Source organism: Xenopus tropicalis, chromosome 10 (genome assembly GCF_000004195.4).
Source record: "Xenopus tropicalis strain Nigerian chromosome 10, UCB_Xtro_10.0, whole genome shotgun sequence".
Classification (NCBI taxonomy): Eukaryota; Metazoa; Chordata; class Amphibia; order Anura; family Pipidae; genus Xenopus; species Xenopus tropicalis.
In genome coordinates, this window is record NC_030686.2 from 10924091 (window position 1) to 10950216 (window position 26126).

General features: G+C 44.4%; 1 protein-coding gene across 1 annotated transcript; it reads right to left on the bottom strand.

The window, feature by feature from the left end:
• Nucleotides 1–48: 48 nt before the first annotated feature.
• gpr179 (G protein-coupled receptor 179) lies at nucleotides 49–25918 on the bottom strand. Its single transcript, XM_031894366.1, has 11 exons — nucleotides 23809–25918; nucleotides 18706–18814; nucleotides 11438–11522; nucleotides 10997–11181; nucleotides 9857–9925; nucleotides 8419–8528; nucleotides 6215–6453; nucleotides 5953–6091; nucleotides 5442–5547; nucleotides 5211–5357; nucleotides 49–2860 (listed from the first exon to the last, which is right to left on the bottom strand). The coding sequence occupies exons 1-11, from the start codon at nucleotides 24786–24788 to the stop codon at nucleotides 389–391; spliced, it is 4641 nt and encodes a 1546-aa protein (XP_031750226.1). The 5' UTR covers nucleotides 24789–25918; the 3' UTR covers nucleotides 49–388.
• Between the last annotated feature and the right edge of the window lie 208 nt (nucleotides 25919–26126).

Consider the following 26126-nt stretch of genomic DNA (forward strand, 5'->3'; position numbering starts at 1 on the left):
TCCCTGGTCAGCGTTGGTACTATTGACAAATCAGAAGGCAAGCCGTGAAAAGAGAGAGAATCGTTTTATTTTGATGAGCTCTTATCACAGACAAAGGATGCATTTTAACCTGTAGCTTCATGTTTATTCTCTGACTGTAAAGTAATTTCAGCAAACAAAATATAAACTTGCTTCTCAACATTTTTGCCTAACCCCTATCAGTACTTTTTTTCTCGTGTAAAATACAGTATACTTTATGTGCATATTATTATACCATCCTGTGAGCCTTCCTCCTTTATTATTCTCAGAGAGCACCCTAAAAACCCACATATTTACATTTGCCTCAGTCATATTTTTTCCATTTTTCTCGGCAGCGCTCCATTTAGCGATGGAGGTTTCAAAACCACAGTTACTGGAAGTCCCAGGGACAGACCTCTGATTTCCTAGTGTTGGCCTGGCTCTCAGTGGGCTTCTCTTGAACTTCCCAAGGGCATATATCTGCCAGGTTGCCGGTATCTTCGCCCCCTCCTGCGGCTGTACTTTGCTCAATGTGCCCTTGTTGCTGTGAGACGGAAAATCTCAGCTCTCCGGTACAACCAGAACGCTGTTCCCGCAGAGAGTGTTGCCAGCGCTTGGTGTGTGGCGTGGGTGTTGCTGGAAAATACAGATCACCAATCCGACCTTCGCTTTTGCTTAAGATTTTTGATAATGGCTGTGTATCCTCACTCGACAAGCTGCAAAGAGAATTCTGCTTACTCTGTGACATTCTGCCCTGGCAAGCCTTATTGGGCTGAGGGGACATCTTAGGACAGGGTTCTCCTAGCTCTTTGCTTGCTGGCTCCCAGGTGTGGCTTTGGGACTGGCTCATAACTGCAGGTGTCCCTTCTGAATCTAGACTCTCCCAGGGACATATTTCCCCCCTACGTGCCTCCAAGTCAATGCTGTCTGAAGTCTTAGACTTGATTAGGCTTGCATCAAATGTTTTGCTGTGTGACTGACTGAGTGGTCCAGGAGAGCCCCCTGACTCTTCACTTTCCCATGGGCAGACTGCATCCCTCTGCCTACCTAGCTCCTCTAATTTTATTGCCAGGCTGCGCCCACTGATGCCTCCCAAAGGCACACTTTCTACATCACTAGTCTCCCATGGGCAAATCTCTGATCTCGGCTTTTCCTCTTTCGTGTCTTCCCAGGGACAAACTTGTTCTTTTAAGCTTACTGCTTTTTTTGCTCTCCATGCCTCTGTTTTTGGATCTTTTTCCTGTCCCGCTTCCCATGGACATATGTCAGCTTTCTGACTCCTCTGCTCCCCCTCCCATTCACCTCCATTCTGGCCCTTTACTACTTTGGTACTTGGGCTGGGAAAGGATAGGTTGCTCCCTGACTGACTGAGAAGGCCTCCAGGACCCTCGCTGTCTGTACTCTCCCATGGACATATCTCACTTCTTCTACTTTCTACACTGTTAGATTTATGTGTAACATTCTGTGGCCCCTCCATGCTTTCCCATGGACAGACTGCGTCTCTCAACTGGCTCATCCTTTCCAGCTTTCTGATAGGCGTAGCCTCCTTGGTTGTTGGATTTGGAGAGGTTGTCTCCTCTTTACTTTTGTTGGATTTGGGTACATCCTGCTTGGGAGAGGGGCACAATGATCCTTTCTCTGACAAATTCAGGACATCAGGTTTTTGATTCTTAATATTAGCATTATTTGATTGTGTCTCCCATGGGCAGATTTCTTCCATTTTATTCTTTAAGGGGCTACCTTCTCCACTGGCTTGCTGTTTGCCCTTGTCCTTCAGCTCTTTGCCTTTAAATGCTCTGACTGCCAGAACTAGGCTTTTCAGGGTGCTCTTATGGAGCGGCTTTAAGGTATCTGCATTCTTCTCTGCTGTATCTTTGCTTTTCAGGCTCGATGCCTTTGTTTTCAGCCCTTCTGAATCGATTGAACCTGTTCCAGGTTTTACTGTAACGGAGGAAGGATCTGTGTCTTGTTTAGTGGTGGCACCTTGTGATTGCCCATATTTGTTTCCAACGTGGCTTGGGCTCTTGATTTCCTCACCGCCCCCCACGCTGTGGTGCTTACTCCCTATATCACCCCTTTTTCTTGAAATGTTTGTCTTTTCTGAACTAAGTGAACTGTCTAAGCTGCTGCATTTACCAGGGGCATAGGTTACATGTTTCTGAGAGCGACTCTCAGATGGTGGAGGGAGTTCTTGCACTTCCCATGGGCAAACCTCTGCTTTGTCAAAGCTGCCGCCTAGAAGGGGGTTCCTGCTTCCTTCCATGGTCCGTTCTGCCATAATATCAGCGGCTCCAACAAGTGGACCCTTGCCGCTGCCCATCACACTGTGGGACTTTTGAAGGGGACCAGGACGGACACTGAGTGGCTTTTTATCAGCCAGTAAGTTGTGGGCACTAAGAGACTTACAGACCAGAGGGGCATGGCATAGAGAGTCACCACGGGAGCGCATGGAGACATTCCTGGCAAGATTCCTTCTCATAACAGAATCCCGTAGTGAGGGATCCCGGGTGGAACTCTCTCGTGGCGAGGGCGGTCCAGCGTCCTTACACTCCTGCATATGGTCGTACGTGCTGTGCGACTTACGTAAAGAAAGTACCCTCTGTCGTAGTGACTCTTCCCTCTGCTTAACACTACCGCTATCCTGCTGCTTCCGCCGCTGCCCCCCACTGGAGCCAGGGGAACCCTCTTTGTCTTCTCGTGTGCTCTGTCGGTTTGCCGAATCTGGGGTTTCAGTAATGCGTCTCATAATTGAGCGGCCAAGCCCTCTGCGGGAGCTGCGTTTTTTCTGGAGGTGAGGGTTGTTTATGGTCATCTTTTTGGTTTTGTGTACTTCTAGTTGCGCGTAAAGCTTTTTCAGCTCATCCTGTGAATGGAAAATATTGAATTAAAATAGCCACTTGAGCTTTGTGCCCAAGACAAAGGTTAAATATAGATCTATATGTATCTTGTAAAGGGGAACTCTGCCCCAAACACAACTTAAATTAACTTTTAGTACGTTGTCCAGAGTTCTGAAACAGTTTGCAATTGGTCTTCATTCTTTATTTGTGGTTTCTGAATTATTTTGCTTTATTTCAGCAGCTCTCATCATTGGAATTTTAGCAGCTTATATAGTTACTAGGGTCCAAATTACCCCAGCAACCAGGCAGGGGGTTCAAAAGAGAAACTGGAATATAAATAGGAGTGGGTCTAAACAGAAAGATAAGTTTAAAAAAGTAACAACAATTCTAAAACTGAAAAAGAGTCCGAAAAGGAAAGCAAATAATTCAGAAATCGTAAAAATTGAAGATCAATTGAAAAGTTGCTTAGAACTGGCCATTATATAACGTACTAATGAGAAATAGGCAAAGGAGCGGCGAGGTGAGAGGCACGTAGTTATGTTATGGCTTCTGACAGATTTAGGAGGTTATACTTTATTTTCAGTAATTCAATATAAAGACAATTTTGCAAAAATAATGACAATATATATTATATATATAATTTTACATACCAGTGACGTTCTGCGAGTTGCATAGAAATCAAAGGCACATCATCAGATTTTTTTTTTTGTGCTTCAGTTTTTAGGTGCTTCATTTCTGATATTTACTCATTGAACTTAGCCCCTACTAGTACCAATAGAATGGAGGTAGTTAGAGTGATACTGCTCAGAGCACTGTGCCTAATTTATAATTAGTGCTGTGCCCCTTTTATACCCGTATGTGATAAAGGAACCACACTCCAGCCTCCTCTTTTTCCCTTATCTTTCCCTCTTAGAAGCCAAGGCTACACTGGCCACATCTGACTAGAGGACACTCTGTAAAGCTGGCCATACACGCACCGATAATATCGTACGAAACCTTGTTTCGTACGATAATCGGTGCGTGTATGGCATGTCGGCAAGTCGACCGATATCGCAGGAAGCTGCTGATATCGGACGACTCGCCAATCGGCCAGGTTAGAAAATTTTGATCGGGAGCCATAGAAGGCGCCTGACCAAAATCTGCCGTCAGGGCTGAATCGGCAGAAGGAGGTAGAAATCCTATTGTTTCTACCTCCTTATCTGCTGTTTCAGCCCTGAGCGGTGTGTGGCGGATCTGACGATGTTTCGTGCGACCATCGTCGGATCGCCACGTGTGTGGCCACCTTAAGGTTTTTGCCACACTTAGTGGATCATCGGCCTGAGGATAAACGCCACTGCATTGGCCCTGGTGCATGGTTTTTATCCACAGGCCAAAAAACTGCTGTGTGTGGCTGTCACAGTGGCCCCAGCTTAAGGTACAGCAATAAACTTTTTGGGGCTGATCCTTGGCCTGCGTTTTTCCACAGGCCGAGAATCCACCCCGTGTGACAGGAGTCTAATGCTGATGCCATTCAGAGCTGATCTCAGCCTGCGGAAAAAAGAAGGCAGAGAATCAGCCCCAACACTGGCATCAGCTTTCATCCTTGCCTTAACCCAGAACTGTTAGCCTGGGGTGCAAACTCTCATCAGCCTTTGGTATGGAAACATTTGAAGTTTTTAAATGAAGGCCAAGTTGGCTTAGCAGCAGGGAACCATCCCCATAAATCACCTTATCTATCCTATAGTGAGCAGTTTATTCTGTGCCACTGCTGCCGGCTGCTCCCTTGCTCAGCCACTGCCTTTTGACTGTTTTATTCAATCTTACCGGGCTTATAAAATATACAGTATTGCAATGTGCTTTATCCTGGAGGTATGAAAGAACTAGTGCAAAATACTCTATACTTGGACCACTTTTATCAAATACATTTCCAGTTTATTATATTGGGAGTAAATATGAAAATGACATGACTCCCGGCTCTGGGTGGTTTCAGTATCCCTGAAATCTCACAGCTGAAGATGTTTGGGAAAGTTGGCTTTCCATGGATGAGAAGAAACCCAAACAAGATAAAGCGGGCCTAGAACATCAGGGTTCATAACTTGGTAGCCATGGCTGGAATCATTAGGACTTTTAGGCAACCAGGCCTGGACTGGGATTCGAAATAGGCCCTGGCATGTCAAGTACACAGAGGTCCAAACAGCCCAATAAACAGTGACTGTCTATGGCACCTTCCAGCAGCCCCTTGCCAGAATCCACAGACTGACAGTCCAGGACTGTAGTCAACCTTCCCAGTGGCCCAAGCAACAAGGTAGTGTAGAAGAAGGCAAGTTTTGCAATGGGTTATGTTACAATAACTATGGAATGTGATTCCTACAACTAATAGGTTTTGTATGCTCTCACCCGGATGTCATCGGGGTCCAGGCTGTGCTCGCTCCATGCTGATGTGATACTGCTATTAAGGTTCGATCGAGAGCGTCTCATGTCCAGCTCATCCTCATAGACTTCAGTGGCTATCTCTTCACGTGGTGGGACCCCTGCATGTAGAAACTAACATGCTTGCTTTCAGTATGCCCCCCATATACATACATCTCCATCACCATATAGACTCACCGTCAGCCAGTGGCAACTAACCTTCGGTATGAACAACAGCGTGAGTGTCATGGTGACTGTCCCATGGGTATGAATAAAGAACAGAAGTAACGTCCAATCAGGATGAAGTGATGGGACAATAAGAAATCTAGAGATGAGGAGATAAAGAATCAATGACCATCTACATAGATGCACCATTATTATGATCAACCAGTGACCCCCAACCAGTGACTCAGGGGCAACATGTTGCTCCCAGTGGCCTCAAAGTAGGTGCCATTTTTACATTTCTGGCTTCGAGACAAGTTTTAAAAGCACAGACACAGTTTTACTCCAAGCAGAGCCTCCTGGAGGCCATCGGTCTACATTGGGCTACCAGTCGGCCAATCACAGCCCTTATTTGATATCCCCAAAGAACTTTTCCCATGTCTGCATGGCTCCCCAACACTTTTTACATCCGAGTGTGGCTCTCAAGTAAAAAAGGATGGGAATCCCTGTGATAAATTCAATGTATTATTGACATTTTGCGACCTCTGTAATGGATTTCTTGACTCACCTGAGCACATGGAATGCGGCTGAGACAATCATCTCGTTGTGTATTGCAATTCCCATATAACGCGGTTCATGAAATGCAGAAGGAATTGATCGGGCTCCATAGCACAGGAAGCTTCCCCAGCAAAGAAAGAGCACCTCAGCTGAGAGAAGGACAAGATGTGTCACTACTTTACGATTTGCTTAAACTTTTCCCAAAAAATGTTACATGCACTACGGCTTACCCCCGGGTCATGATGTATGTGGATAACCCAAGGGGCTCTCACCTATAGACATCATGTAATCCCACCGGTCATGGTCACAAGTGTAAAAGACAAGGCCCTCTCGGGTTTGCGTGCGGATAACCACCGGAACTCCTCGCTGCAGGTTCTCTAGTGCGCCCACAGTCCACCCCACCAGGAACCAAATGCAGAACAGCAGGAAGACAAACAACATGCGCAGCAAACGCATGCTCGTCAGGTAGGGGACCCGCTGAGCCGTGCGCGAGAGGAACACTTTCATTACCCTGCAGGGAATGATTATAAATAATGCCCTTTATCCATGGCAGTGCATTATCTGTTCTGCCAATGTGCAGTCTTAAAGAATAGATCTGTCCTGAGCACAGCACAATATACAGAGTAACAAACTGACGAGTAGGGTCGGACTGGCAATCTGTGGGTTCCGGCAAATGCCAGAGGGGCTGCTGTAAGGTGCCATAGGCAGTCACTATTTATTGGGCTGGGGGGGCTGTTTGGGCCTCTGGGTACTGGGAATGCCAGGGGGGCTGTAAGGTGCCACAGACAGTCACTATTTATTGGGCTGGGGGGGCTGTTTGTGCCTCTGGGTACTGGGAATGCCAGGGGGGCTGTAAGGTGCCACAGACAGTCACTATTTATTGGGCTGGGGGGGGGGGGCTGTTTGTGCCTCTGGGTACTGGGAATGCCAGAGGGGCTGTAAGGTGCCATAGACAGTCACTATTTATTGGGCTGGGGGGCTGTTTGTGCCTCTGGGTACTGGGAATGCCAGAGGGGCTGTAAGGTGCCATAGACAGTCACTATTTATTGGGCTGGGGGGCTGTTTGTTCCTCTGGGTACTGGGAATGCCAGGGGGGCTGTAAGGTGCCACAGACAGTCACTATTTATTGGGCTGGGGGGGGCTGTTTGTGCCTCTGGGTACTGGGAATGCCAGGGGGCTGTAAGGTGCCACAGACAGTCACTATTTATTGGGCTGGGGGGGGCTGTTTGTGCCTCTGGGTACTGGGAATGCCAGGGGGGCTGTAAGGTGCCACAGACAGTCACTATTTATTGGGCTGGGGGGGCTGTTTGTGCCTCTGGGTACTGGGAATGCCAGGGGGGGCTGTAAGGTGCCACAGACAGTCACTATTTATTGGGCTGGGGGGGCTGTTTGTGCCTCTGGGTACTGGGAATGCCAGGGGGGCTGTAAGGTGCCACAGACAGTCACTATTTATTGGGCTGGGGGGGGCTGTTTGTGCCTCTGGGTACTGGGAATGCCAGGGGGGCTGTAAGGTGCCACAGACAGTCACTATTTATTGGGCTGGGGGGCTGTTTGTGCCTCTGGGTACTGGGAATGCCAGAGGGGCTGTAAGGTGCCACAGACAGTCACTATTTATTGGGCTGGGGGGGCTGTTTGGGCCTCTGGGTACTGGGAATGCCAGGGGGGCTGTAAGGTGCCACAGACAGTCACTATTTATTGGGCTGGGGGGGGGGGGGCTGTTTGTGCCTCTGGGTACTGGGAATGCCAGGGGGGCTGTAAGGTGCCATAGACAGTCACTATTTATTGGGCTTGGTGGGGGGGCTGTTTGTGCCTCTGGGTACTGGGAATGCCAGGGGGGCTGTAAGGTGCCACAGACAGTCACTATTTATTGGGCTGGGGGGGACTGTTTGTGCCTCTGGGTACTGGGAATGCCAGGGGGGCTGTAAGGTGCCACAGACAGTCACTATTTATTGGGCTGGGGGGCTGTTTGGGCCTCTGGGTACTGGGAATGCCAGGGGGGCTGTAAGGTGCCACAGACAGTCACTATTTATTGGGCTGGGGGGGGGGGGGGCTGTTTGTGCCTCTGGGTACTGGGAATGCCAGGGGGGCTGTAAGGTGCCATAGACAGTCACTATTTATTGGGCTTGGTGGGGGGGCTGTTTGTGCCTCTGGGTACTGGGAATGCCAGGGGGGCTGTAAGGTGCCACAGACAGTCACTATTTATTGGGCTGGGGGGGCTGTTTGTGCCTCTGGGTACTGGGAATGCCAGGGGGGCTGTAAGGTGCCATAGGCAGTCACTATTTATTGGGCTGGGGGGGGCTGTTTGTTCCTCTGGGTACTGGGAATGCCAGGGGGGCTGTAAGGTACCACAGACAGTCACTATTTATTGGGCTGGGGGGGCTGTTTGTGCCTCCGGGTACTGCGAATGCCAGGGACTATTTTAAATCCCAGTCTGGACCTGCTGACAAAGTAGTCATTGCTCGAAGATGCCACTCACCTATACAGTTTTAAGACAATGGTTCCATAGACAATGCAGAATCCCAGCAGACGGACCCAGCGTAGAGCCACGCATCGGAAAACACTGGGCTTAAAGTATAGGATGAACACCTGGAAGAGGAGCAATAACATGCTGTCGGTTCAGAAATTTTTAAGGAGAACTAAACCCTAAAAATCAATATGGCTAGAAATGTTTCAGTATCTCAATAGCAGCAATGATCCAGGACTTCAAAGCTGTCACAAGGGGTAACCATTTTGGAAAGTGTCTCTGACACTCACATGCTCAGTGTGCTCTTGGCAGCTGGTGAGAAGCTTAGGGGTCGTCGCAAATTATCAAGCAAAAAATTTGCCAGTCATATAATCTGATGCTACAGATTATTAAATTCTGATTCTAAATGGATTAGTTTCTGAGCTGCCTTGTAGTAATTATCTATATTAATGGGGTACTGACATGATCTTTATAGGGTACTTTATATTTCTAAATGACACTGTTTACATAGCAAATAATTCTCTCTGCCATTTAAACTTTTATTCTTGAACCAACAAATGTATTTGTAGCTGTAATATTGGTGTGTAGGCGCCATCTCAGTGCATTGTGCCTGAGTCTGAGCTTTCAGCCAGCGCTACACATTAGAACTGCTTTCAGCTAACCTATTGTTTCTCCTACTCCCATGTAACTGGAGGAGTCCCAAGCCGGACTTGGATTTCTTACTATTAAATGCTATTCTGATACCTACTGGGAGCTGCTATCTTGCTCCCTTCCCATTGTTCTGCTGATCGGCTGCTGGGGGTGAGGGGAGGGGGGATATCACTCCAACTTGCAGCGCAGCAGTAAAGTGTGCCTGAGTCTGAGCTTTCAGCCAGCGCTACACATTAGAACTGCTTTCAGCTAACCTATTGTTTCTCCTACTCCCATGTAACTGGAGGAGTCCCAAGCCGGACTTGGATTTCTTACTATTGAGCGCTATTCTGATACCTACTGGGAGCTGCTATCTTGCTCCCTTCCCATTGTTCTGCTGATCGGCTGCTGGGGGTGAGGGGAGGGGGGATATCACTCCAACTTGCAGCGCAGCAGTAAAGTGTGCCTGAGTCTGAGCTTTCAGCCAGCGCTACACATTAGAACTGCTTTCAGCTAACCTATTGTTTCTCCTACTCCTATGTAACTGGAGGAGTCCCAAGCCGGACTTGGATTTCTTACTATTGAGTGCTATTCTGATACCTACTGGGAGCTGCTATCTTGCTCCCTTCCCATTGTTCTGCTGATCGGCTGCTGGGAGGGAGGGGGGGGTGGATGGGTCCCTAAGTTCAGGTGATGGCATGTTTGAGGACACAGATCACAGCATTGGGCTGGTACAGAAACCCAAAACATAATGTACAACAATCTGGGGTTCTATGATAAAAAGAGAAATGGATCATTGGTGGGCTAAGGCCAAACTCACTGGAAAGTAGAGCAGCAAAGAGCCAAACAGGATAGTCTCCAGGAGTATGAGTCCAGATGCACGTATTCTCTGCAGGGGGAACAACAGGACAGAATTATAGGGGATGGGGGGTGGAGAGAAGCAATTTTTCATTCATTCATTTAAAGTTCAAGTTTTGAATGACATAAATCTTGATATACTGATTTTTACTGATTTGCAGCTGAACTGGGGGGGGGGGGGGGGTTATAACCAAAAAAGCAGTGGTATCTGGTTGCTGGGGTCAGCAATGCCCAACAACTAAAAAGATTTATTCTGAGGCTAGTTTTTACTTATTATGTTGTAATTTTTTCTATTCATCTGTCATTTAAGTGGCTTCCTAGTTGCTAGGCTCAGAAGGACCCTAGTAACCAGAAATAATAATAAGACAAAACAGAGGCGCCAAAAAGATAAAATTAGCTAAAAACACTTAAAAACCCAATGGGTAATTCAGAGGAGGTAGTAGTGAACTTACCTCCTCCAGACAGACACCAACAAAAGTGGTAATTTTCAGTAATAATTTATTCACAACAATATTGCTACGCGTTTCGCAGGCATTTCCTGCTTCATCAGGCAATGTAGAATAGGCGCAAAAAAACAGTGTCTTTGTATAAACACACCAGGAGCCTCTGTCTACATTGCCTGATGAAGCAGGAAATGCCTGCGAAACGCGTAGCAATATTGTTGTGAATAAATTATTACTGAAAATTACCACTTTTGTTGGTGTCTGTCTGCAGGAGGTAAGTTCACTACTACCTCCTCTGAATTACCCATTGGGTTTTTAAGTGTTTTTAGCTAATTTTATCTTTTTGGCGCCTCTGTTTTGTCTTATTATTATACCGAGTCCACCCCAAGTGGAGGGGTGTCATCCCCATTTTTCTTCCTTCTACAGAGAGCGACTTCTTATTCCTGAGTGGGGTCAGGACAATCTCCCCACCTGCTTATACAGTGGTTGCCTATTGGTAACCCTGGCTTGTGAGTATTAATTTGTTTACTCTATTATTACTCCTTGTAAAAATATATTACACTATTGGGGCTCTTGGTGTTCCTTTTTGTTTTTCTAGTAACCAGAAAGTTTATATTCCAGACTGCAAAAGACAAAAAAAGAGAATTACAATGACTTACTTTGCTGTCCCGGAAGCTGTAAGACACCAACATGCTCAGGAACACCGCCAGCATCCCCGTGGCCTGCACTGAGAGTACGGTAACACGGAGAGCCCAATCCTCATCCACCAGGCAGGGGCTTCCATCCACACAAGTCGCGCAGCCCTCGCTGCATGGCCGACAAGCCACGTTAGAAATCTCTGAGCCTGCAGGGAGCACAGATATATATAATATATGAAGAATACATCTCAAGTCTTAGTATACAAACACATATACAAACACACAGACACAAGGAAATACACACAGTATATGTCTACTTAATATAATAGACATAAGTATATATACATGTACTGACACATTGGTATATTCACATAGTAATCTATAAACTACATGTACATCTATAAGATAAATCTATGTACATATACACATACATATACCTATATGTATACAGTGTTACGTTACCCTCATGCCGTGTCCTGTAATAGCCAGGCTGGCACACGCATCGGTACCTGCCCAAGATGGAGCCGTCTTTTTCATCCGATATGCACTGAGGGGGGGACACGCAGCTCAGAACATGCCAACTACATGTCACTGCCAACATAGCACATTCCAGCTATAACACAGCCATGTCTGCGCAGCATTCTCATGGGCCTGCCATGTCAATATAGCAGAATATCTTTCAGGGCTGTCCAACTCTATTTCTCAATGGCCTCCAGAGGTCTCCAAATGCCATAGGGACCCCCTACCTCTCCCTAACTACACAACTGAAAACTCTCAGAATGGCCTTGCTCAGCGGGGTTGGAAGCCGCCATGTCTTGCCCTATGTCATGACGGCCCAATAGCTGAACAGGAGCACGTGTCCTAGAAAACAATATGTTCCTTGCTTCACGTGTACATGCTGAGCAGGGTCATTTTGAGGAGGTTCTTTTGAGCGCTGGGGGGGGGGGGGGGGGGGGGAGTGTGTGCAGGGGTCCTATGGCTAAACTATAGGGTCTATGTTCTATTTAATGTACAGGTGGGACAGTTAGCATAACTTACTTGCTAATACCCTAAAGTTACCTAAGGTGGGCGCTATAGGAGTAATTAAGTCGTTTGGCCCTTGGGGAACATTGGGGTGAGGACTGCATTAATAAGCCGATGCAGTCCCCCATCCAATAGGAAAATATGCCTAATGAACATTTGCCAGATTTTCGGCCAGAAATTGGTTGGGTAGGCCCATTGGGCGACCCCATCTGCGTATCAGTCTGAAGGAGCTTAAATCTGAACCTGTATGGCCACCTTTACCTGTATTCCTAACATACTATCATATATCTAACATCTACAGTGGATATAAAAACATCAGGGTCTACACACCCCTGATAAAATGTCAGTCAAATGTGCTGTACAAAAATGAGACAAAGATAAATCATTTCAGAACTTTTTCTACCTTTAATGTGACCTATAAAATGTACTACTCAATTGAAAAACATACTGAAATATTTTAGGTGGAGGGAAGAAAACAAAAAAAACTAAAATAATGTACTTTTTATATCCACTGTATAATAGACTTTTATATCCACTATATCCTATCTATCTATCTATCTATCTATCTATCATCTATCTATCTATCTATCTATCTATCTATCTATCTATCATCTATCTATCTATCTATCATCTATCTATCTATCTATCTATCTATCTATCTATCTATCTATCTATCTATCTATCTATCTATCATCTATCTATCTATCTATCATCTATCTATCTATCTATCTATCATCTATCTATCTATCTATCTATCTATCTATCTACCTACCTATCTATCTACCTAGAAAGTCATGAATACAGTTGAGGGTATTAGTAATTCATTTTTTTTAACTGTCCCACTTGTTAAGAAGAACAAATATATTTTCATTTCTTGTATGTTTGCTAATCTAGATTTAGCAGGGCCATTATCAAGCAAGCAGTGTTGTAACTGTGACTAGGTAGGTTTGGTTTTGAATGCATGCAACAACAATAAAGTTGGCAATAATAAAAATGTAATTTAATTTGGAAAAAAATTTTTTTTGCATGGACATTTCCTAGTCCACATGGGCCTATCTGCTTTCTACCAGTCATGTGATTTGCTCCTATTATCCCCTGTCCTCTTATATCACAGCACAGCAACCCAATAATTTTATTAGCAGAAAACGCTTGCATAAGGAATATGTAACTAATATCTCTGCCTTTTTTAGTTTTTATTTATTACTATTTTTTTAATCTAAATGACATTGGTGATTTAGATAAGCATCACTTAGCTGCCATGTTGATGTCCATCTATTTAACCTAGAGGCCATAGCTGCTATAATCCCATGGCTAGATGAAAGTAGAATGAAATATGTTTCCTTATGCAACTAGAATATGTGTCTATATCTCTAAAAATAATATATATGATATTTTAAACAATAACCTAACTAAACAAATATAATGTAATGTTATCAAGGTTAAACCAAAGCTTTCTTTTTTCCCTAGGGACGAGTGTTCCATTAACTTGAGGCCCAATAAATGGCAGAGGCCATTATAGATTGAACCCCCATTGGCTGCCCTGAAGAGGTTTCTGCCAGCCAACTCAATGCATTGCAGGCATGCCTAGTCTTTAAACTGAAAATCACTATACAATTAAAACTTAAAAAAAAAAAGATTTCCTGTGCTTGGGCTACTGGCACAGGGGCAGATATGGCGCGGAGGTCTGTGGGCATCAGCCAGGGCTTCTACTAAATAACATTAAATGAGGTGGACAGGGGCCCTGTGTGCCATTAGCCTTAATGTTGTACTGTATTAGCAGTTATAGGTATAGGATCTGTTATCTGCAATGTTTGGGACCTGGGGCTTTCCGGATCTTTCTATAACCAAACCCCCACACCTTAAGTCTGCTAAAAACATCAATTTTGCCACCAATATGGATTAATGCAGCTTAGTTGCCATCAAGTACAGGTACTGTTTTATTATTACAGAGAAAAGGGAATCATTTAACCATTAAATAAACCCAATAGGGCTGTTCTGCCCCAATAAGGGGTAATTATATCTTAGTTGGGATCAAGTACAGGTACTGTTTTATTATTACAGAGAAAAGGGAATCATTTAACCATGAAATAAACCCAATAGGGCTGTTCTGCCCCCAATAAGGGGTAATTATATCTTAGTTGGGATCAAGTACAGGTACTGTTTTATTATTACAGAGAAAAGGGAATCATTTAACCATTAAATAAACCCAATAGGGCTGTTCTGCCCCCAATAAGGGGTAATTATATCTTAGTTGGGATCAAGTACAGGTACTGTTTTATTATTACAGAGAAAAGGGAATCATTTAACCATGAAATAAACCCAATAGGGCTGTTCTGCCCCCAATAAGGGGTAATTATATCTTAGTTGGGATCAAGTACAGGTACTGTTTTATTATTACAGAGAAAAGGGAATCATTTAACCATGAAATAAACCCAATAGGGCTGTTCTGCCCCAATAAGGGGTAATTATATCTTAGTTGGGATCAAGTACAGGTACTGTTTTATTATTACAGAGAAAAGGGAATCATTTAACCATGAAATAAACCCAATAGGGCTGTTCTGCCCCCAATAAGGGGTAATTATATCTTAGTTGGGATCAAGTACAGGTACTGTTTTATTATTACAGAGAAAAGGGAATCATTTAACCATGAAATAAACCCAATAGGGCTGTTCTGCCCCCAATAAGGGGTAATTATATCTTAGTTGGGATCAAGTACAGGTACTGTTTTATTATTACAGAGAAAAGGGAATCATTTAACCATTAAATAAACCCAATAGGGCTGTTCTGCCCCAATAAGGGGTAATTATATCTTAGTTGGGATCAAGTACAGGTACTGTTTTATTATTACAGAGAAAAGGGAATCATTTAACCATTAAATAAACCCAATAGGGCTGTTCTGCCCCCAATAAGGGGTAATTATATCTTAGTTGGGATCAAGTACAGGTACTGTTTTATTATTACAGAGAAAAGGGAAATCCTTTTTAATTAAAATTAGACTCTGTGGGAGGTGGCCTTACTGTAATTTGGAGTGTTCTGGATAAGGGGATTCCAGATAGCAGATCCTATACCCGTACCTCTAAAAAAAACCTTTACAAAGTGCATGTGAGCAAAATCTACTAAAACAAGGTTGTTTATTCATAAAAGGCATACATTTGTACAGGATTGTCTATCTCTCCCACTGCACTTGATCATAGTGGTTTAAAGGGAAGATAGACCCTATTTATAAGTTGGATGATAGGGTTGCCAACACCAAACTGCATGGCTGCACCAGATACAGTACCTTTTGCAAACGTTTTTTAATAGAGCCCAGATTAAATTGAGAATTCTGCATTGGGACCCAAGATTGAGGGTAGAATGAATTCCTTTTTTTCTCATTTCTATTGGCTGTTGTAGGAGGAAATGGACTTTATTAAAGGGAAACTATACCCCTGAGCAATGTAGGTCTCTATAAGAATATATCACATAAAACAGTAAGGTCACATCACAAAATGGTGGCTCAAGGGAAAAGGGCAATATTTCCTGATATACAGTATATATATATATATATTCTAAAGTTTCTTTAATAGGCCAGTATATATAATATAAACTGTTTGTTAAGTATTCTGGGGGTTATCGATGTTCCGTCTAATTTCTTCTTGGCTGTATGTGGCAATAATTTCTTTTGTATGTACTTTTTAAAACCATGTGAGCACTTGCGCAATACAAAAATATGTGTTTTAATGCAAAATTCCATGTGCGTGCTGGTCTTAAAGGAACAGTAACACCAAAAAATGAAAGTGTATAAAAGTAATAACAATATAATGTACTGTTGCCCTGCACTGGTACAACTGGTGTGTTTGCTACAGAAACTCTACTATAGTTTATATAAATACCCCGCTGTGTAGCCCCGGGGGCAGCCGTTCCTGCACTGGTACAGCTGGGGTGTTTGCTACAGAAACCCTACTATAGTTTATATAAATACCCCGCTGTGTAGCCCCGGGGGCAGCCATTCCTGCACTGGTACAGCTGGGGTGTTTGCTACAGAAACCCTACTATAGTTTATATAAATACCCCGGGGGCAGCCATTCCTGCACTGGTACAGCTGTGGTGTTTGCTACAGAAACCCTACTATAGTTTATATAAATACCCCGCTGTGTAGCCCCGGGGGCAGCCATTCCTGCACTGGTACAGCTGGGGTGTTTGCTACAGAAACCCTACTATAGTTTATATAAATACCCCCGCTGTGTAGCCCCGGGGGCAGCCATTCCTGCACTGGTACAGCTGGGGTGTTTGCTACAGAAACCCTACTATAGTTTATATAAATACCCCGCTGTGTAGCCCCGGGGCAGCCATTCCTGCACTGGTACAGCTGGGGTGTTTGCTACAGAAACCCTACTATAGTTTATATAAATACCCCGCTGTGTAGCCCCGGGGGCAGCCATTCCTGCACTGGTACAGCTGGGGTGTTTGCTACAGAAACCCTACTATAGTTTATATAAATACCCCGCTGTGTAGCCCCGGGGGCAGCCATTCCTGCACTGGTACAGCTGGGGTGTTTGCTACAGAAACCCTACTATAGTTTATATAAATACCCCGCTGTGTAGCCCCGGGGCAGCCATTCCTGCACCGGTACAGCTGGGGTGTTTGCTACAGAAACCCTACTATAGTTTATATAAATGCCCCGCTGTGTAGCCCCGGGGGCAGCCGTTCAAAGGAGAAAAGGCACAGGCACTTAGCAGATAACAGATAAAACACTATTATATGGGGTTTATCTACTAGTTATCTGCTATGTAACCTGTGCCTTTGAATGGCTGCCTCCATTGCTACACAGCAGCTTTATATAGTAGCTTTTCTGTAAGCAAAAACACCAGTTTTTTGCAGAGCAACAGCACATTATATTTTAATTACTTTAAAAAACTTTAATTTCTTGATGTTACTGTTCCTTTAAGAATTGTGTGTGCACGCGCATCCTTGGGAGTTTGTTCCATTTATTTGTCCTATTCACTTTTCAGCAGATGGGGATACTGCTATACTGCTCCCTGAGAGTGTCTATAGACTATATAATTGGAAACAGAATGTATCACTAGGAACAAAAGGTAACCAGCAAGTCCTACCTAAGGTCTCTTCTAATTTTAACATGAAGTCTGTTCTTTGTCCAACATTTTTATGGAGGAAAATAGTATCATAAATGGGGTATATTATACTGTAAAGGTGGCCACACACGTGGCGATTTTCAATCATTTGTGCGACCATCGGTCCCACGAAAGATCATTCCAATCCTCCACTGACGTTCAGGGCTTAATGGTCGGATAAGGAGGTAGAAACAATAGAAATTCTACCTCCTTCTGCCGATTCAGCCCTGAACGTAGATTATGCTCGGGCAAAATCTTTTAACCCACCCGACCGACGAGTCGACCGATATCTGCAGCTTTCCCGCGTCGCCGAGTTGCCATACACGCACCGAATATCGCACAAAACAAGGTTCCGTATGATATTATCGGTGCGTGTATGGCCAGCTTAAGTTTTGGGCATAATATTAGGTACACATGGCTGTTTTCTATTTTCTTCCAATGTAGGCCCAGGTTATTGCAGAAGCCACTAATTATACCAACTGTATTGGAGTCTCATAGAATGGTTTTGAGAAAGACCCGTTCCGTTGTCACCCTTCCCTAATTATCGTTTATAGAGATAACGTGTTCCTGTAATGAAATGGGTACTGGGAAAAAGCCGAATCTGTGAGTGAGCCCCAGACACATTCATTTAGTACAGGTATTGGACCCCTTATCCGGAACCCCATTATCCAGAAAGTTCCGAATTACGGAAAGCCCGTCTCCCATAGACTCCATTATAAGCAAATAATTCTAATTTTTCAACATGATTTCCTTTTTCTTTGTAATAATAAAACAGTACCTGTACTTGATCCCAACTAAGATATAATTACCCCTTATTGGGGCAGAACAGCCCTATTGGGTTTATTTCATGGTTAAATGATTCCCTTTTCTCTGTAATAGTAAAACAGTACCTGTACTTGATCCCAACTAAGATATAATTACCCCTTATTGGGGCAGAACAGCCCTATTGGGTTTATTTCATGGTTAAATGATTCCCTTTTCTCTGTAATAATAAAACAGTACCTGTACTTGATCCCAACTAAGATATAATTACCCCTTATTGGGGCAGAACAGTCCTATTGGGTTTATTTCATGGTTAAATGATTCCCTTTTCTCTGTAATAATAAAACAGTACCTGTACTTGATCCCAACTAAGATATAATTACCCCTTATTGGGGCAGAACAGCCCTATTGGGTGTATTTAATGGTTAAATGATTCCCTTTTCTCTGTAATAATAAAACAGTACCTGTACTTGATCCCAACTAAGATATAATTAATACTTATTGGAGCCAAAACAATCCTACTGGGTTTAATTACTGTTAAATAATTTTTTTTTTAGTAGACTTAAGGTAGGAGATCCGAATTACGGAAAGACCCCTTATCCGGAAAACCCCAGGTCCCGAGCGTTCTGGATAACGGGTCCCATACCTGTATAGCTAATGGCTGTCCTAAATAAAAATAGGGCTAACTAACAAACTCATTTATATTAATCAACTAGGGGCTTAATTACTAACAAAGGATGTGTAATTATTCCTACAGTGGCAGGTATTCCTACTCTCCATTACAGTGTATGTGTACAAATCAACTGCATAGACGCCCTGCTGGGTCCTTCTTACCTGTGTACTGTTCTCATCACAGCTGTGGCTGTTTGCAAACCAGCCGGGTCCTTTGGCGCACTGATCGATTCCCAGGTTCAACAGCTGCACATCCACGCGTAAGGTTCCCCTGTCATACAGAACAAAGGGATGGGTATGGTGGGTATCACTAATATCACACATGCATAGTGTAATCAGATCATAGACTTACATGCAAGTCTGGGGGTATAGGCCATTGCCAGCCAGCAGTGTAACAATGATGCAGAGGGCCCAGAGCATACCTACCCGGCCCTCCATAGTGTCACCAGTTCCCCAGTGGCTCCCGCTGAGTAGGTAAGAGAGCACTCGGGGAGGGGGGACCCTGTGGTTCTGGCCCCCTGTGACCCAAGCCCCCGGCAGAGATAATGCTTCCCGGTGCAGGCAAGGTAGCAGGCTGGGGCCAGCGTATGGGGCTGTTTCTCGGCCTGCGTTTATGTGCAAACTGAGAAACAGCCTTGTCTGACCGTAGGCTTCCAGAGAGGTAAAAGTAAATAGCAGCACTAGGTTAGAAGCAAATGTATGTTTACATAGCTTGAAACACTTTGAAGAAATCAGGCAGGCACTCCGGAAATCCAGTAATGTAGAATAGAAGCTCAAATGTTTAAAGTAAAATCGCAAGTATTTTATTGAAGAATACACATAAATGCTAAGCCTTACGCATTTCGTGCCTAACTGGGCACTTAATCATAGGCTGAATCATAGGCTGTTTACAAAGCTTTGCTACAACTGAATACAGCAATGCCCACACAGCAACATTGGCCATTGCTTAAGGCAATGCTCTCCAACTGGTGGCCCGCGGGCCGTGACCCTCTTCTTTGTGGCCCACCACCTGTCTGGCTGCTTTGATGGCTAGAGAAAATCCGGCCCTCGGCACCACAAAAGTTGGATAGCACTGGCTTAAGGCAAATGTCCCAGAGCGAGTCCGAAATGCCTTTTCACCAGCAACAATAGTCGCCAGTGAAAAGGCCTACGTATTGCTTCGGCTTTCCGAAGTCACGCAAAGTTGCCCTCAGAAGTTGTGCAGCAGTAAAGTGTGACTGAGGTTTATCAGAGCACAGGTTGGGGCACCCTGGGAAATGAAGAATATGGCTAGCCCCACGTGACATTTCAAAATTAAATATAAAAAATCTGTTTGTGTTTATGAAAACCAGATTACAATGCAGGGTTCTGCTGGAGAAGCTCTATTAACTGATGGGTTTTGAAAAAAACATGTTTTCCCATGACAGTATTCCTGTAAAGGATGGGTATTCAGAGCTGAAAATTTGCTTTAGGTCTCAAAGCCTTAAAAGGTAACATTTATCTGACTGGCTTTTATTTTTCAATATGTTGTTGTGCCTGGGTCCCCAAGGTAGAAACCACAACCAACTAAACAGAGGCACCGGGGAGAGAAAGACAAGAAGAACTAGAAAGGGAAGTTTGAGAACAAAATTCATATTGGGTTGAAAAACGTGAAGTAACTGAATGAAATCAGATTGGCTGTTGGTGGCTCCGCCCACTTTTTCTAACCTTGAACCGCAGTTACCTGGTGCCTAACTCTGCAAAGTTTGGGGACCCTGGTGTTATTACTGTGAGAATGGCAGCAGGTTGGATTTCCCCATTGAAAGTCAATAGGTAAAATCTGATTGGCTGTTCACAGCTCTGCCCACTTTTGGGCATCCAGCAATCATCCTATTTTCATTTAGGCTGAGCCCATGACGGTGTGATTCAAATTTAGTTTCAATTTCCCCATTAAAGTTAATGGGTGAAATTTGATTGGCTGTTGTTGGCCCCTCCCACTCTGGGGTCATTCGGGGTGACCCCATTATTATGTTATTCAAGTTTGGGGGGTGTAGCTTCAAAGCTGTAAGTGCGGCAGCAGTTTGAAAATCTTCCCTGTCAAAGTCAATGGGAAAATTGGGGGGTTATGGATTTGTTATACGATGAAAGGGCTCTAGAAAGATATTCTTACATTGACATGAGATACAGATACAAGGGATCTATTATGCAGAAATCCATTCTCCATAAAGCTCTAAAAAACCGGCAAAGCAGTTTCCTGTACAATACCATTCCAAGAAGTTTTTGTTTCTCTTTTCTAATAAAATTATAAAAATAAAAATCCTATAAATTCTAATAATAAAACAAAGCCTTGCACTATACATTAACCCAGTTCTAAGGAAACAGTTGCATTGCTTTTTTATAACTGAAGTTTAAACATTATTTGGTATCTGGTAGTGGTAAGTCTGAAGCAAAGCAGGTGTTCACTTTTAAATAAACTTTTGGTGTGATGTAAAAATTGCAATTGGTCTTCATTTTTTTTTTATAATTTGTGGTTTTTTAATTATTAGGCTTTTTGATCAGCAGCTATCCAGTTTGGAATTCTGCAGATATCTTGTTGCTAGGGTCCAATTTAACCCAGCAACCAGGCAGTGGTTTGAAAGAGAGACAGTAATATGATAGCATAATAAATAAGATCCTAATGCTTGTAGGTAGTATGTGTAGGTGAATAGGACATTAAAGCTACTGAAGGGTCATGGCAGGCTATAGAGGTAAATATGCTGGAGTATATATATATATATATATATATAAAAGCAGTGACAGACAATGGATATGATTATACTAATAGAAAAAGGCAGTTCATTTAGGCAGCTAATTATGAGGGAATTGATGTGTAAAGACTCAATATGGTGGCATTTATTGGCGAGGGCAGCAGGATAGAATCCCTGTTATGGGTGAAAGCTGAATATGAAGGAAGTTATGGGTGACGGCTGGATATGAAGAAGTTATGGGTGACGGCTGGGTATGAAGAAGTTATGGGTGACGGCTGGGTATGAAGGAAGTTATGGGTGACGGCTGGGTATGAAGGAAGTTATGGGTGACGGCTGGGTATGAAGGAAGTTATGGGTGACGGCTGGGTATGAAGAAGTTATGGGTGACGGCTGGGTATGAAGGAAGTTATGGGTGATGGCTGGGTATGAAGGAAGTTATGGGTGACGGCTGGGTATGAAGGAAGTTATGGGTGACGGCTGGATATGAAGAAGTTATGGGTGACGGCTGGGTATGAAGAAGTTATGGGTGACGGCTGGATATGAAGAAGTTATGGGTGACGGCTGGATATGAAGAAGTTATGGGTGACGGCTGGGTATGAAGAAGTTATGGGTGACGGCTGGGTATGAAGGAAGTTATGGGTGACGGCTGGGTATGAAGGAAGTTATGGGTGATGGCTGGATATGAAGAAGTTATGGGTGACAGCTGGGTATGAAGAAGTTATGGGTGACACTGAATATGAAGGAAGTTATGGGTGACAGCTGGGTATGAAGAAGTTATGGGTGACACTGAATATGAAGAAGTTATGGGTGATGGCTGGGTATGAAGAAGTTATGGGTGACACTGAATATGAAGGAAGTTATGGGTGACGGCTGGGTATGAAGGAAGTTATGGGTGACGGCTGGATATGAAGGAAGTTATGGGTGACACTGAATATGAAGGAAGTTATGGGTGACGGCTGGATATGAAGGAAGTTATGGGTGACGGCTGGGTATGAAGGAAGTTATGGGTGACGGCTGGATATGAAGGAAGTTATGGGTGACGGCTGGATATGAAGGAAGTTATGGGTGACGGCTGGATATGAAGGAAGTTATGGGTGACGGCTGGATATGAAGGAAGTTATGGGTGACGGCTGGATATGAAGGAAGTTATGGGTGACGGCTGGATATGAAGGAAGTTATGGGTGACGGCTGGATATGAAGGAAGTTATGGGTGACGGCTGGGTATGAAGGAAGTTATGGGTGGAAGAATGTATATGTAAGCAGTGATGTGTAAGGGAAGGATATAAGGATATTAATATATATGGAGGATAGGGAGGATAGAAAAGTCAGGGAGATATAAAGGTTTTAATAGGAGAGAGCCATATATGCAACAAAAAACAGTGAAGGTAAAATATTAATGTATATAAGGGTGAAGGTTGGAGAGGATGGCAGTGACGAGTGAGGGCACAATACAATGGGGAAGGCTGGATGTTAAAGGGGTAGTTCACCTTTAAGATAACTTTTAATATTATTCTAAGCAACTTTTTAATTGAGCTTCTTTTAAATGGGGGTCACTGACCCCAGCAGCCAAAAAACTTATTTTTCTTATCCTTCTATTCAGCCCCTCTAGTATTGATAAATCAGTCGCTCTCTTAAACCACTCCCTGGTTACTAAGGTAAATTGGACCCTAGCAACCAGATAACTGCTAAAAATTCCAAACTGGAGAGCTGCAAAACAAAAAGTAAGATAGTTAAAAACATCCAATGATAAAAAATAAAGGTGAACAACCCCTTTAATATAGTGGTGGGTTAGGGCAAGGTATGAAAGTGTGCTAGTAAGATAATTATAGATTGGAGAGTTATTGATAATTAAAAGCAGAATATAACAGCAGTGGCAGATATAAGAGCCTTATGGGCAACTATATTAAGTGAAGTAACTGAGACAATGGCAGGAAAGTACCAACAGAGTCAGGACCTGGCATCCCAGGACCATCTGCTCACATCGTGCTGTCATGGAGAGATTTTCAGCTTAACAGCTGCTCAGTTTGAGGGCGGATGTGACTGATACAGACATCAGTGTGTGTGAGAGACTAATCTGGGGGGGAAGGAGACATGGCAGGTGAGATTAAGGGGAGAGAGCATAGGAAGGTGAAAGGCTATGGTTAGAAGGGTCCGTGTGTGTATAGATATATATACAGGATACATGTATCCTTGTAAATGCATGCAGGGGGCACTCTATGAGCTGGTATTTCTGTAATCACTGGATAAGTGATTCTTATATTACAGATGTTTTAATGGATGGATTGACCCAGATAATTTCATTCTCTGCAGATTAAGAATCGCACAGGCGTAACCGCTGCTAAATGTTTCTGCATCTTTCACACATTTTCCTACTCTGCTAATATTACTTATTATTACTCAGAGCTGGGGGTAACATATATTGATTTAAATTAAAAAATAAGGGATTGTATTGTATTCTGGCATTCCAACAGGATCCCCTCTCTTACCAACTGATTTTATTCCCTTTCCCTTTTCACAGACTCCCACCCCCACCAGTACAGATGGCTGTTATCTCACTTACTTAAACTCCGGACTTAGATCAGGCTTCAGCCCATAGAACGCTGTGGAGAGGGAGATCATCCATCCTTGCAAAAAGTGTCCCCCCTCACATTCCAGGAAAGGTTTGGACCACCGCACATGGCTGAGGTCTACAATGTAGCTGTCCCCTCTGCTCCATTTTGGTGTGTCAAGGCTTCTGAGGTCATTCAAAAGAATTGCCTTAGTCAAGGAGGAGCTTGCATGGAAATTGTCCCATGACCCCCAGTTCCCTTTGTGCCTTCCATGGTAGAAATCGGAAGAAAGATCTTGTAAAAGAATCTCGTGGCCTTTCTTTGTGGCCCGGAGAAGCAGCAAGGGCTTGGAGGACATTGGGTGTGCAGTGAGGGAAAGCAGGGCTCGTCGAATGTTTGGTTGTCCCCCTGCCAGGCTCCTCACCAAAGCGTGGTACCACTCCATGTCCTCCTTTATGCTTGACTCACGCATGTCACTGGCCTGGAAAATCATGTTGAGGAAGTTGGTGGCATGGAGCAGAGAATCTTGTGGCCCCCTAATGTGGGAAAGAAGCGTCTCTGGCGGTGGTCCCTGCAGGTCAGTGAGCTCAAAACTTTTTGAACAATTGGCTTCTGAAAGCAAAAGGTGGTCCCCTGAGTGTAAAAAGTTTAGAGCTGCTTTGCTGCCTTCCTCATCTGCCTTGTCTACATCAGGGGAAGGGGCCAGGGTAGTCACTGAAAAAGAAGTGGAGGAGGTAGAAGGGGAAAATGGAAGAGATGATGTCGATTCTGGAGAAGATGAAGCAGTGTCTGCCGGGGCAGAGACCGCTAATGAGGAGACAGCGGAAGGAAAGGAGGTGCTGGGCAAGCCAGGCGAAGTTGTGGAGAGTGGAGTGGGTGTTGGTGCTGGCATCCACTCCTTAGCATTTGTTGTCCATGGGAAGCTCTCGTTGGCATGGACAATCTGCTGGGCATGATGGCACCAGAGAAGCACCCACCATAGCACTGCCATTTCTTCTTCTGGGAGAGATTATACAAGAGATATCCTCCCTGCGAGATGTAGGATTAGATGAAAATCTAATGATGAAAATGATCCATCCATTTCACAGATGGGCCAGCTGCCACTGAAGGTATGGATAATCTATCATAAAGGAACTCTGCAATGGACCTTTCCACCCTGTTACTATCTCCCATGGGTTCTCTAAATAAATATATTGCACACAGATGCTCTCTTCACACAAACCCTCACATTATAATCCTCTCTCTATCTTCTTTTCAGTTCTCCCTTCCTAGCCTATCTATCTTACTGTCCCCTGAATCCCTCCTTCTTTTTTCCTTTTGATCTGGATATATGTGCGTCACTTAGTTCCCCAGTCTATCCCTGGCTCTGCCCCCTGCCCTGTGCCCACTTCTGTGTCAGAGCCGCCCAAATCCCTGCCCTCACTAACAGAGCAAGGTATGCAAGAACAGAAGGCAATGGCATGAGAGATGTATGGAAAGGTTCCAGGATAAGGGAGGAGAGGCTGGAAACAAGAGAGAAGCTGAGATGCGGGGGGGAGATTGGCAGCTGACGGTTGGTAAGCTCAGTGCAGAGGGGTGCTGCCTAGTGCAGGCAATTTATAATCTATTATGAAATATGTGCATAGGTGTTGCCCTTGTCTGGAAGTGTGGTCTAGTAAGTGTGTGGTGGCGGGGTGAGGCTCCTACGGGGAGTCACTGGGAAGTGCAAGTTGTTGGACAAACTGGAAGCTCAGTCAGGGGGTTAGTGCTCAGTGCAAGATCCTTGCTTTGTAGCAGATGTGCCCAGCCAGGTGAATCAGTACAGCATGTCAAGCAGGTACTCCGTATACCCAGGCTGTAAGGGCTTCTCTGAGTGTGTGCGTGTGTGCGAGAGCAGTGATATTCCTAATCTAATAAGTGCCAGGGAAATGCTCAGCTTTGCAGAGACGCTGCTACGGGTTTTCCTTGGTATGAAGAAGGCAGAGGTGGGGTGACAGCGAGAGGTGACAGTGAGTGTAGAGGTGGGGGGAGCAGGCAAAGTGATGCTCGGCGATGGGGAGATGTCCTGTGCGGGATGCAAGCTGTGTGTGGTGTGAAAGGGGAATATCAGATCTGCTTTCTCTCCCCTGTAGAAGAGATGCAGGCTGTGTCGTCACACCCTGGATGAAGCTCCATGGCAACTGAGGCTGGGAACCAAACCCTGCCCCCTCTCTCATCAGCATCAGTCTGTGTGCCATGCAACTGGGTACATACATAGATAGATACATAACTCCATATGCATGTATCAACATGTGTCTGTCTGCTGAGCAGCATTACCATCATCAGAAATGGTCGGCAGGTCTGGGTCATT

Bases quoted from the DNA above. Each gene is read 5' to 3' on its own strand.
- gpr179 (XM_031894366.1), bottom strand. From the start codon at position 24,788: ATGGCAGTGCTATGGTGGGTGCTTCTCTGGTGCCATCATGCCCAGCAG. The intron at 6,454-8,418 runs GTGAGTGGCATC...CATTCCCTGCAG, and splicing joins ATTGTCTTAAAACTGTATAG to GGTAATGAAAGTGTTCCTCT. The intron at 5,548-5,952 runs GTGAGTCAAGAA...CCTCATCTCTAG, and splicing joins GCCGCATTCCATGTGCTCAG to ATTTCTTATTGTCCCATCAC.